The sequence below is a fragment of the Miniopterus schreibersii genome (assembly GCF_964146895.1).
Source record: "Miniopterus schreibersii genome assembly, chromosome: 4".
Lineage (NCBI taxonomy): Eukaryota > Metazoa > Chordata > Mammalia > Chiroptera > Miniopteridae > Miniopterus > Miniopterus schreibersii.
This window is the reverse complement of record NC_138105.1, coordinates 17,693,667-17,707,233: the sequence shown is the minus strand read 5'-3', so window position 1 is coordinate 17,707,233 and position 13,567 is coordinate 17,693,667. Positions and strand designations below refer to the sequence as shown.

Genomic DNA, 13,567 nt, shown 5'->3' with positions numbered 1-13,567 from the left:
ACATGACCACAAACAGGGCAGAACTTAGCAGAAGGCAAGAGTCCAATGTATGTGTGTAGAATGGTGAAATGAATGACCAATACAGAGTGGGGCAAAAGTAGGTTTACAGTTGCTCATATGGAAAATAATACAATAATTAAAACAAGAATAAACTCTGTGTTTTATGTACTCACAACTGTAAACCACTTTTGCCCCATCCTGTATATGTAGGTTTGCATAAAAAGCCAACATGATATGCCTCATAATTTGGAAACAAGAGTAAATATACCTTAAAGAAGGCCTTATATTTCAAGATGGAATTATATTAACAAAAAAAACCAACTTATTCGGTCCAGCACACGATTATAATTAGCTGGGCGGCCTGAAGCCGCAGAGGCTGCAGTTCCCCGGTGCGGACTCTGGGCGCCGCTGTTGGCCAGGGCGGAGAGCTCGGGCGGCGGTCGCCTCGCGCAGCCGCAGCTCGCTTTCCCCCTCAGCCTCGCTGGAGCGGCCTTTCCCCGCCGCCGCCTCTGGGAAAGAAGGAACCGGGACCCCATGCAGCAAGTGAAGGGCGCTCGGAGCTCCGGGCGTCCGCAACGCTGAGGTTACCTGTCCCCCGGCGTGTTCGGGCGGGTGAGCGAGCTGCGGGGAGCAGGGGGGATGGGGGGCGGCGCTGGGGACGCGGGCTGGGCCGAGCGGCGGCCCGCGCTCCTTGGCGTCCTGCTGTCTTTGTCGCTGTCCTGCCCCGCGGCGCTATCGGAGCCGCTGCGCTACAGGATTCCTGAGGAACTGGCCCGGGGCTCGGTGGTGGGGAACCTCGCCGCCGACCTGGGACTCGGGGTCCACGAGTTACCGACTCGAAAGCTGCGCGTCAGCTCTGAGGAGCCTCACTTCGCCGTGAGCGCGGAGCGCGGCGAGCTGCTGGTGAGCCGCAGGCTGGACCGCGAGCAGCTGTGCGGGAGGAAGCCCGTCTGCGCTCTGGAACTTGAGGCTGTTGCTGAAAACCCGTTGGACTTTTACCACGTGAGCGTGGAGATCGAGGATATTAATGATCACCCCCCGAAATTCATGCAAGATTCCTTTGACCTGCAAATCAGTGAGTCCACACTGCCCGGCACGCGGTATATATTAGAAGCAGCGGAAGATGGAGACACTGGCTTGAACTCTCTGCAGAGTTACAAACTTTCTCTCAGCCCTAGTTTCTCCTTGATAAATAAGGAGAAACAGGATGGTAGTAAATACCCGGAACTGATCCTGGAGAAACCCTTAGACCGGGAGCAACAGAATTACCATCGGTTAATCCTCACTGCCTTGGACGGCGGAGACCCACCCCTAAGCGGTACTGCTGAGCTCCGGATCCAGGTCACCGATGCCAATGATAACCCCCCTGTATTCAAGCAGGACCTGTACAGAGTCAGCCTTCCAGAAAACGTGCCCCCAGGCACCACTGTGCTGCAGGTGTTGGCCACCGACATGGACGAAGGTGTCAACTCGGAAATAACTTATTCCTTCTACAGGACCGGGCAAGTCTTCCATCTACATCCAAAGAGTGGGGAAATTACCACTTTAAGGGCTCTGGATTACGAAGAAATCAAGGAATATTCTATAATAGTGGAAGGGAGGGACGGTGGAGGACTGGTTGCACAATGTACAGTTGAAATTAAAATTCAAGATGAAAATGACAACAGTCCAGAAATTACATTCCATTCTCCAGTAGAAATGATTCTGGAAAATGCAGTGCCTGGAACGCTAATTGCTTTAATCAAAATACACGATCGAGATTCCGGGGAGAATGGGGAGGTGAATTGTCGATTAGAAGATAAAGTCCCTTTTCAGATAATCTCCTCCTCCAAAAGTTCATATAAATTGGTAACAGATGGAACGCTGGACCGGGAGCAGACCCCGGAGTACAATGTCACCATCACAGCCACCGACAGGGGCAAACCGCCCCTCTCCTCCAGCACCACCATCACCCTGCACATCACCGACGTCAATGACAACGCTCCGGTTTTCCAACAGTCAGCCTACCTGGTCCACGTGCCAGAAAACAACCCGCCCGGGGTCTCCATTGCCCAAGTCAGCGCCTCCGACCCCGACCTGGGACCCAACGGCCAGGTGGCCTACTCCATCGTGGCCAGCGACCTGGAGCCCCGCGCGCTGTCGTCCTACGTGTCCGTGAGCGCGCAGAGCGGCGTGGTGTTCGCGCAGCGCGCCTTCGACCACGAGCAGCTGCGCGCCTTCGAGCTGACGCTGCAGGCCCGCGACCAGGGCTCGCCCGCGCTCAGCGCCAACGTGAGCCTGCGCGTGCTGGTGGGCGACCGCAACGACAACGCGCCGCGGGTGCTGTACCCCGCGCTGGGGCCCGACGGCTCTGCGCTCTTCGACACGGTGCCGCGCGCCGCGCAGCCAGGCTACCTGGTCACCAAGGTGGTGGCGGTGGACGCTGACTCTGGACACAACGCCTGGCTGTCCTACCACGTGCTGCAGGCGAGCGAGCCGGGGCTGTTCAGCCTGGGGCTGCGCACGGGCGAGGTGCGCACGGCCAGAGCTTTGGGCGACAGGGACGCTGCCCGCCAGCGCCTGCTGGTCGCTGTGCGTGACGGGGGACAGCCGCCCCTCTCGGCCACCGCCACGCTGCTCCTGGTCTTCGCTGACAGCCTACAAGAGGCGCTGCCCGATCTCAGTGACCGTCCAGCACCCTCTGACCCCCAGGCCGAGCTGCAGTTTTACCTGGTGGTGGCCTTGGCCTTGATCTCCGTGCTCTTCCTCCTCGCGGTGATTCTGGCGGTGGCCCTGCGCCTGCGACGCTCCTCCAGCCCCACCACCTGGGGCTGCTTTCAGCCTGGTCTCTGTGTCAAGTCTGGACCTGTGGTTCCCCCTCTCTACAGTGAAGGGACTTTGCCTTATTCCTACAATCTGTGCGTTACCCAAGCTGGAAAGACAGAGTTTAATTTTCTAACCTGTAAGGAGCAGTTGAGTTCAGGACAAGACATACTTTGTGGTGATTCATCTGGGGCCTTATTTCCACTTTGTAATTCCGGTGAGTCGACCTCCCATCCTGAAACACTAACAGCGGTGAGTTCCATTTAAGCGTCTAGTCCTTTTCATCATTTACCCAATTTCCCAAATTTATATGAAAATAGATTACATTTCCAAGTCTAGTGAGTTGCCTTGGGGATAGTATATCCTGTCAGAAAGCTGCATTTCCATTCTTCAAGGGGAGTGTTGAATTGGGAGTAGTTATCCGCCATAAAATAGAGTTGTCTTACCAAGTTTGGATTTTCAAAGCAGTGAGAGTGTGCTCTTTTTCCCCAGCAAAAATATTGTGCCAATGTCTTATCTCGTTTTCAAAGCTATTGAAGTTTACCCACTAATGGTCTCATTTCTTATTTAACATTAAAAATTTTTATTATCAGTAAACATTAGAGTAGGCGATCCTTAGAAACTACTAGTAGGTATTTTCCTTCACTGCTTTCACTGGTCCTGTTTCTGTCCCTTCCTTATGTTGAGTCCTCATGCCTAGTTCCTTATATCTACCTAGTCATGATTCTTTGAATCCCTCAAAATTGTAAGAAGAATAATCTGTGTGTGTGTGTGTGTGTTGTGTGTGTGTGGGGGGGGGCTCAGTGAGCTCACCAGAAGGTCCAAATCATTATCTAAGTTCCTTCAAGTTTTCTTGAAGGCAAAATCTTCCTCTTTCTTATATCGTTATTGGGAGAGACTATAAAAGAAAAGGAAATGCCAGTGCCGCTGTCACTCTCATCTCTGACCTGTATTTTTTTAAATAGAGGGGGAAAGTCACTGGATGGGTCTTATTATTTATAGTCTGAAATGTCAGGGACTACAAGTTTTCTCATCATCATTGTTTCTGTAGGAGGAAAGGAGAATGCTAAATTTCCCATTTTAAAAACAAAAACTTCTAATTTCATGTGTATACAAAGCTGCCATTGAGTACCAGTCTCTTGTTTGGTTTCCCTTAGGAAATGCTTCAGTAGATGGTGTCTTTACAAACTGCTGAAGAAATTTCTGCTAACGTCACTTACTTTTTACTTTCTAGTGGTAACAATTTGTCTATGTCTCATGTTCTTTTACCCAAATTATTACATAAGTTTCAGTGACTCTTAGAAGTTTAAGACTACTTGGAAGTTGCCTGATTTCTTGATGAAAGAATTGAAATGAAAACCTGCTTTTCGGTATATGTTCATCTGAATCTTCCAAATACATTAGGTATTCACATAGAAAACAAACAAAAAATTGAAAAAACATGTTTTACAATCACAAATATGTAAAATTTAAAAACCAGTGCATTTTAAATTTAGTACTAGTAGGTGAGAAAGTCTATTACTATTGCCTAATTAAAATTGTTTTGCAAATAAAATTTTAAGGAAACCTTACTCAAGGAATTTTACTATCAAAATAATTAACCTTATAAAATAACTTCAGAGCAAAAGATATATCTCTGTATATTGACTCAATATAAATTACATAAGATACATATATGTCTAAAGTTGAAAATAGAGAAAAAGCCCATTTTTACCATGAATTAGGGTTAGTTTGATATTAAGAAAAATGGCGATTTAATAATACACTTAATAAAAATCATCCCACTTCATTCCACTAAGATATCCACAAAGATTACTGCTTTTGAAATATGAATGTAAGAAACAATTCGAGAAATCTAAAATCATAATTAGAAGAGAGTAGTGCTTTTCGTCAATCGTCTGTGATAAAGGTGCCGTGCTGCACGTCTCAGTGGGTGTAGTACCGGCGTAGGACTCTGGGCGCCGCTGTTCACCAGCTGAGAAGAGCCCGGTTGGCGCTCCATCGGGATATTGCAACCTGCCAACCACACAAAGCCCGCAGCTTCCACTTACCAACTCGGGGGCTGGAGCAAAATTCAGCCTCTTAACCTGGGGCACTCCGGTTTTCGCCTGAGGAAAAAGATCGCCAGAATTTGCAGGAGGAATAAAGAAGCTGCGGAGTCAGCGTGCAAAGAAAGCGGTCTGAAAAAAATCCGGGGCGACGCAGCAATGGCGGCTCCAACGACTAGCCCGCGCCACAGAGCGCTGGCCCTGCTCTGCCTTTTCCTGGGGAGGCTGTGGGAGGTCCCGGCCAGCCAGATCCGCTACTCTGTGCCTGAAGAGACAGTGAAGGGCTATATCGTGGGCAACATCTCCAAGGACCTGGGGCTGGAGCCCCGGGAGCTGGCGGAGCGCGGCGTCCGCATCATCTCCAGAGGTAGGACGCAGCTCTTTGCTCTGAGCGCGCGGAGCGGCAGCCTGGTGACCGCGGGCAGGATAGACCGGGAGGAGCTCTGCGCCCAGGGCGCGCGCTGCCTGTTTAACTTTAAAGTTCTGGTTGAAGACAGAGTACAACTTTATGGAATAGAAATAGAAGTAACTGATATAAACGACAATGCCCCAAAATTCCAGGCCGAAAATCTGGAAATAAAAATTAATGAAATCACTGCGCCAGGCATACGTTATCCACTCCCAGAGGCTGTTGACCCGGATGTGGGCTTGAATTCCCTGCAGAGCTACCAGCTCAGCCCCAATCACCACTTCTCCCTGGACTTACAAACCGGAGATGATGGAACCATAAACCCGGGGCTGGTGCTGGAGCGCGCGCTGGACCGCGAGGAAGAGGCTGCGCACCACCTGGTCCTCGTGGCCTCCGACGGCGGGGAACCACCTCGCTCCAGCACCGCGCACATCAAAGTGACAGTGTTGGATATGAATGACAATGCGCCGGTGTTTTCTCAACCGATTTACCGAGTGACTGTCCCAGAGAACGTGCCCCCTGGCACCCAGCTGCTTACTGTAAGAGCTAGTGACCCTGATGAGGGAGTCAATGGAGAAGTGGCCTATAAATTCTGGAAAATTAGTGGAAAACAATCTCCGTTATTCCAGCTCAATGAAAACACTGGGGAAATATCAACAGCAAGGAGTCTAGATTATGAGGAATGTGCATTTTATGAAATGGAAATACAAGCGGAAGATGGTGGAGGGTTGAAGGCATGGACAAAAGTGCTCATCTCTGTGGAAGACGTAAATGACAATAGGCCGGAAGTGATCGTTACATCTCTGTTTAGTCCAGTGAGGGAAGATGCTCCCAGAGGAACAGTAATTGTTCTTTTCAATGCTCATGACCGAGACTCCGGGAAGGATGGTCAAGTTGTTTGTTCCATCCTGGAGAGCCTACCTTTTCAATTAGAAAACTCAGTAGAAGATTATTATAGATTGTTGACAACCCAAACCCTTGACCGAGAAAAAACCTCTGAATATAACATCACAGTGACTGCAACAGACAGAGGAACACCGCCCCTGTCCACAGAAATTCACATCACTCTGCACGTGGCCGACATCAACGACAATCCACCCTCCTTCTCTCAAACCTCCTACTCGGGCTATCTCCCTGAGAACAACCTTAGAGGCACCTCCATCTTCTCTGTGACAGCCCATGACCCTGACAGCAATGAGAATGCCCGAGTTATTTACTCCTTGGCCGAAGACACCATCCAAGGAGCGCCTCTCTCCTCCTATGTCTCCATCAACACAGATACTGGTGTGCTTTACGCACTCCGCTCTTTTGACTATGAGCAATTTCGAGATCTTCAAATGCAAGTTATGGCAAGTGACAACGGGGACCCACCACTCAGTAGCAACGTGTCACTGAGCTTGTTCTTGTTGGACCAGAATGACAATGTGCCAGAGATCTTGTACCCTGCCATCCCCACCGATGGTTCCACTGGTGTGGAGCTGGCACCCCGCTCCGCAGAACCCGGATACCTGGTGACCAAGGTGGTGGCAGTGGACAGAGACTCAGGCCAGAACGCCTGGCTGTCCTACCGCCTGCTCAAGGCCAGCGAGCCAGGGCTGTTCGCGGTGGGGCTGCACACGGGCGAGGTGCGCACTGCGCGGGCGCTGCTGGACAGAGATGCGCTCAAGCAGAGCCTGGTGGTGGCGGTCCAAGACCATGGCCAGCCCCCTCTCTCAGCCACCGTCACGCTCACTGTGGCTGTGGCTGACAGCATCCCAGATGTGTTGGCTGACTTGGGCAGTCTTGAGATGCCTTCAAACCCTGAGGCCTCGGATCTCACACTGTACCTGGTAGTGGCTGTGGCTGTGGTCTCCTGTGTCTTCCTTGCCTTTGTGATCATTTTACTGACGCTCAGGCTTAGGCATTGGCACACATCCCATCTGCTCCAGGCTTCAGGAGGTGGATTGGCTGGCATGCAGGCTTCTCACTTTGTGGGCATGGATGGGGTGCAGGCTTTCCTGCAGACCTATTCCCATGAGGTCTCCCTCACTGCAGACTCTAGGAGGAGTCACCTGATCTTCCCACAGCCCAACTATGCCGACACGCTCATCAGCCAAGAGAGCTGTGAGAAAAAGGATCCTTTGTGTCTTTCAGATGATTCCAGGTTTCCTATAGAAGACACCCCTTTGGTTCCAGTGAGTTCAGTTTTTTCCTTTACTTTCTATTATAATTGCTTTTCTCTCCAAGTGTTTGCACTTAAGGTATGTTGTTATTAACATATTTTTCATTATTTAAGTTTTCACTGGGTCCAATTTCCCCCCAACATCTATAGAAGGCATTTATTGGTTACAACGCTGATATAATTTTCATTTTCTCATTATAATTTACTGGGTCAACAAAACCTTCCTTTTTAGGCTGCTCTCATGATCTGGCATTATCATGAGTTGTTGTTTTTTTAACTTTTTTTTATTGATTTCAGAGAGAGAGATAGAAACATCAATGATGAGTCATTGATCCGAAGCCTCCTGCAGGCCCCCTACTGGGGATTGAGCCCAAAACCAGTGCATGTGCCCTGACCTGGAATCCAACCATGATCTCCTGGTTAATGAGGTGTTTTTTATGGGGTTGCTTTATTAGTTATCTGGGTTCACTACTAATTTTAGGTCTGGTTTTCCATTCCTGAAACTTACTGTTATTTCCAATGGCCACGCTGGGGAATACGTACTCAAAATACATTCCTACAGTTTATACTATTTAGTAAGGGAACATTAATGAAAAGGCAAATGCATCCTCTGGGAGAAATGACTCAAAGCCCAGATTTACTGCTTCTGTTCTTCTGTTTCTATGACAGGACAATACGCCTCTGAGGTGGTGTTTTTCAGATCTAACGTGTGTAGAGATTGTTGGTATTTAAAGATAATTTCTGAGGAATATTCAAACTTCAGTTATCATGCATTTCCAACCCCCTACTAAAGCATATTTTATTCTTTTAATGGTGAAAATTTTAACATGCGTGTTTTCATATTCTCAAGGTTTTAATTTCCTCATGCTCTAAGGTCAAAGTATTGATAGCCTGACACTCTTCTTTCCTATACTTCATGCTTGCTCAGGAGATGTTTCTGAGACTGAACACTCTGAGAGGAGAAAACAAGGGAAATAATTATTCGACTATGTTTTTAATGGCTCAGTTCTTCTACCTCTGAGGCTGGAAATAAATCTGGTTGTGGGAGATGATTTAGGAAAATATTCTCAGGAACTGCTAGGGAGGTTCTAACAATACTTTACTGGCTTTTAGCTATCAGGAAAATAATATGTTATTTAATTTGATTTTAAACGTACGGTCACTTCAAATAATAAATGATACTCTATCTAGAAGGCTTTGAAAATGAACTTTGAAGTTGACTCAAAATGCTATTCTAAACACCCTGAATACAAAGGCTAATATGTCTGGGAATCTATTATGACAGAAAGACATTATAATTATTTCAAATATTCTCTATTCCTAAGCTAGTAGGAAAGAAATAGGCCATCATTCATGGTCACATTTTTAACCATGAAGTAAGGAAGTCTTTTGGTTAAAGTCTCTGTCCTGGAGAGTGATCTTTAGTACTTAGTATTCACAAATATTAAGATATGTATTAATTTGAAAAAAAGGGTAATAACAGATATTGATGAAGGCTCTGTGTCATGGTAGGTAACTCCTATTCTCTAGAATAAATGTCACTGCCTTTAAAAACAGATCACAAGGCTCACTGGAGGGATGACTGGGCAGAGTGTGGAAAATGGTAAATTATAGTTTTCTTAAACTGGTAGGGCTTTTGCATATGTAACAGATTATATAACCTAATACGCTGAAAGACAAAATTCTCTATCCTCTTAATATTTCATCTTAAAAGAAGTTCATTAAAATATCTTGGATTTGCTGCAAAACAATGAGGGAAGGCAATATATACTAAACAAACAGTCTTGTGTTGTTCATTGTTGCATTTGGGTGATGGGTATATGAAGATTCAGTAATAATGCTCCCTACTTTAGCATAAATTTGAAGTCTCCCATTATACATTTCATGAAAACACTAAGTATATAGGCATCCTATGTAAACCAAAATTTGGGGCTATTATATAACTGCATTTTTGAAGGGAGAGATGTATCTTATGGAGATAAATTGGATTCAAGACGAAAAATGTCAGACTGCAATCCTACATGGGGCCTCTGGGCGCCGCTGTCGGCCAGTGCAGGGCAAGCGCAGGCGCCCGGGATTCTTCAGCCTCTAGCCTGGGATTTCCTGCGCAGCCACCCGCACAGACACGGAAACCCGCTTACGCAGTGGGGCTCCCGGCCGTTCAGATTCTCCCCGGCACAAACGGATTCCCAGCTCGGTCTGTCCAGGGCCGAATGCTCTTTCAGGAACGCTGTGGTTTGCAGTTTCTCCGGCTTTCCAGAAAGACTGGGACCCAGCGAGAACTCGAGCGCGCAATGGGAGGGAGCTGCGCACGGAGCCGCGGGGCTGGCGGGCTGCAGGTACTGTTTCCATTCCTGCTGCCTTTGTTCTACCGCGCGCTCTGCGAGCCCATCCGCTACGCGATTCCCGAGGAGCTGGCCAAGGGCTCGGTGGTGGGGAGCCTCGCCAAGGATCTAGGGCTCAGTGTCCTGGATGTGTCCTCTCGGAAGCTGCGAGTTAGCGCGGAGCAGCTGCTTTTCAGTATAGACGCGGAGAGCGGGGACTTACTGGTGAAGGACCGGATAGACCGTGAGCAGATTTGCAAAGAGCGAAGAAGATGTGAGTTGCAGTTGGAAGCTGTGGTGGAAAATCCCTTAAATATTTTTCATATCATTGTGGCTGTTGAGGATACTAATGACCATGACCCTCAATTCGATAAAAAGGACATACATTTAGAAATTCTCGAATCTGCATCCGTAGGTGCACGAATATCCCTTGACCCTGCCACTGACCCCGATATAAACATGAACTCCATTAAAGATTATCAGTTAAATCCTAACCCTTATTTCAAGTTAATGGTTAGAGTTAATTCCGATGGTGGCAAATACCCAGAGTTATCTTTGGAGAAACCCCTGGACCGGGAGGAGCAGCGGTCTCATCACTTGATATTGACCGCCTTGGACGGAGGGGAACCCCCACGAAGCGCCACGATTAGAATAGAAATTTTCGTCAAAGACACCAATGATAACCCCCCTGTGTTCAGCAAAGAGGAATATAGAGTCAGTGTAAGTGAAAATCTGTCCCCTGGGTCCTCCGTGTTGCAAGTGACAGCCACGGATCAGGACGAGGGCGTCAACGCGGAAATAAACTACTACTTCAGGAGCACTGCTCAGAGTACGAGGCACATGTTCTCACTGGATGAGAAAACGGGCATCATTACGAATAGCCAGTCATTGGATTTTGAGGATATGGAAAGATATACCATGGAAGTGGAAGCAAAGGACGGAGGTGGTCTCTCTTCCCAATGTAAAGTAATCATAGAAATCCTAGACGAAAACGACAACAGCCCAGAAATCATCATCACTTCTCTCTCTGATGAGATTTTGGAGGATTCCCGTCCAGGATTGGTTGTGGCCCTCTTCAAAACACGGGACCCGGATTTCGGAGGAAATGGAGAAGTCACATGTAATATACAAAGAGATGTACCTTTCAAGATTTACTCTTCTTCTAATAATTACTACAAACTGGTGACAGATGGGGCCTTAGATAGAGAACAGACCCCAGAGTACAACGTCACCATCACAGCCACCGACAGGGGCAAACCGCCCCTCTCCTCCAGCACCACCATCACCCTGCACATCACCGACGTCAACGACAACGCGCCGATTTTCCAACAGTCAGCCTACCTGGTCCACGTGCCAGAAAACAACCCGCCCGGGGTCTCCATAGCCCAAGTCAGCGCCTCCGACCCTGACCTGGGACCCAACGGCCAGGTGGCCTACTCCATCGTGGCCAGCGACCTGGAGCCCCGCGCGCTGTCGTCCTACGTGTCCGTGAGCGCGCAGAGCGGCGTGGTGTTCGCGCAGCGCGCCTTCGACCACGAGCAGCTGCGCGCCTTCGAGCTGACGCTGCAGGCCCGCGACCAGGGCTCGCCCGCGCTCAGCGCCAACGTGAGCCTGCGCGTGCTGGTGGGCGACCGCAACGACAACGCGCCGCGGGTGCTGTACCCCGCGCTGGGGCCCGACGGCTCTGCGCTCTTCGACACGGTGCCGCGCGCCGCGCAGCCAGGCTACCTGGTCACCAAGGTGGTGGCGGTGGACGCTGACTCTGGACACAACGCCTGGCTGTCCTACCACGTGCTGCAGGCGAGCGAGCCCGGGCTGTTCAGCCTGGGGCTGCGCACGGGCGAGGTGCGCACGGCCAGAGCTTTGGGCGACAGGGACGCTGCCCGCCAGCGCCTGCTGGTTGCTGTGCGCGATGGAGGACAGCCGCCCCTCTCGGCCACAGCCACGCTGCTCCTGGTCTTCGCTGACAGCCTACAAGAGGCCCTGCCCGATCTCAGTGACCATCACACACCCTCTGACCCCCAGGCTGAGCTGCAGTTTTATCTGGTGGTGGCGTTGGCCTTGATCTCCGTGCTTTTCTTGCTGTCAGTCATTTTGGCTGTCTCCTTGCACCTTCGTCGTTCCTCCAGCCCGTCGGCTTGGGGCTGCTTTCAGCCTGGTGTCTGCTCCAAGTCTGGACCTGTGGTTCCCTCCAACTACAGTGAGGGAACACTGCCCTATTCCTACAATCTGTGCGTTGCCCAGGCTGGAAAGACAGAGTTTAATTTCCTAAAATGTAGTGAGCCCTTGCATTCGGAAATTCAAGACATAATTTGCGGTGATTCTTCTGGGGCCTTAATTCCACTCCAGAGTGGGAATGATTTGACTTCACATCCTGAGACCCTAACACCGGTGAGTTTCATTTCTGTGTCTCCTGTAATAGTCTACTAGTTTCTCATATTTCAGGCATACTACTTCATTTTTATATCTAGAATCATTTTTAGAAAATCCAAACTTGGGATTAGCCCCAAGACCTCTTGTTCTCAGTGTTCACTTTTGGCTGATTATATTTTTCAAGATTTACTTGGTTCATAAGTTGTTTGCTCTATAATTCAGAAAGAATGTCTCTCAATTGGTGATATATCTTGTCAAGCTCAGATTAGCAAAACAGGCAGTAGTCTTGGTTTCTTACCAAATAACTAAATAATAATCTATCCAAATCTACTATGACAAATTAAATTTTCTATATCCTACTTATGTTTTTAAAGTTTATAATATCCAGGCACTTGTTAAATATCAAAGCATGAGCTCCTTCCAAAAAAAAACACACAACACATTTATTGCAAACAATCTTACAGGTGCATTTAGATGTCTTCACTATTTTAATAATATTTAAAACTGTAAGCATTTGAGAGGCACGGTGAGCAGGTCCATGAATTCCTGAAATTATATGTGAAGCTATAGATATATGATGTATTTTTCTTGGGAGAGGAGTCACAATTTTGTTTCCATGGCCAAAGTTTCTATGGTCCCCAAAACTTAATACTAAGTACCCTAGAGGAATTTTTTTCTTCAACTTTGGTTCTTCTAGCTTTCTTCTTATATTTACTTATCTTTTCTTGGAGTTCCAGTTGTACTCTTTTCCAATCTTGTTTCCTCTACATTGCAAGATCAAGAATTTCCAAGAAAGCAAATGAAATGGTCTTGCCTTTTGCATTCTCTGTCTTGGATTGTCTGATATAAAATCTTTGAAGACAAAACATAAAATCTTTGAAGAGTTACATACTTGGGGCATAGTGACATAAACACTTCTGAGCAATGTGTTTTCTGTATAAAAGAAGTTAACCTCTAAACCCTTCACCTTTGAAGTGAGAACTGCTGCTGGGTTGATGGGCACATACAATTGAACATATGTGTACACTTTACTTTGGCCTTCCATACAAAGTGCTAAAAGAAAAGGTTATTTAAATTGGCATCAATGCCCTGATGAAAACAGGTCATTTGACATAACCACTTTCTTTTAAACCTACATTACTATTTCTCACTTCGTTTTTGAAAATTGTAGCACTTGAAGTTCTTGTACATATATGTCTTCCAATTACAACACAGACATGTTCCTCTAAGTTTGTGATTACCTGCTCAATTCACTTAAATAGGTCAAACCAACTTCTAATAACATATGCCTAAAATAAAAATACATTAAAAAGATTCATTGAAGGTCAATGAAACTGATTTAGAAAAGAATATTTTGAAAACCTTTTATACCATTTTAATGCTAAACAAACTTAATTAGTTAATTAAATCTAAAATAAAAAGATTCTAAGTGAATTGTTAGGGGTATATC

At 47.5% G+C, this 13,567-nt stretch overlaps 1 protein-coding gene across 15 annotated transcripts in view; it reads left to right on the top strand.

Moving 5' to 3' along the window:
• LOC308555970 (protocadherin gamma-C4) overlaps positions 1-13,567 on the top strand; it is a gene marked incomplete at its 5' end in the record, with an annotated part of 156,214 nt that overhangs the window by 64,466 nt on the left and 78,181 nt on the right. For 2 of the 15 annotated variants that reach the window (XM_081134814.1, XM_081134828.1), the window contains one exon: positions 9,532-12,135. The exons of 11 other annotated variants lie outside the window; for them this stretch is intronic. In XM_081134814.1, coding sequence (XP_080990940.1) covers positions 9,634-12,135 — 2,502 coding nt within the window. Of the gene's footprint in view, positions 1-639; positions 3,055-4,606; positions 7,434-9,531; positions 12,136-13,567 lie in introns of those variants that run through there. 2 more of the 15 variants (XM_081134822.1, XM_081134838.1) reach the window with 2 other exon arrangements.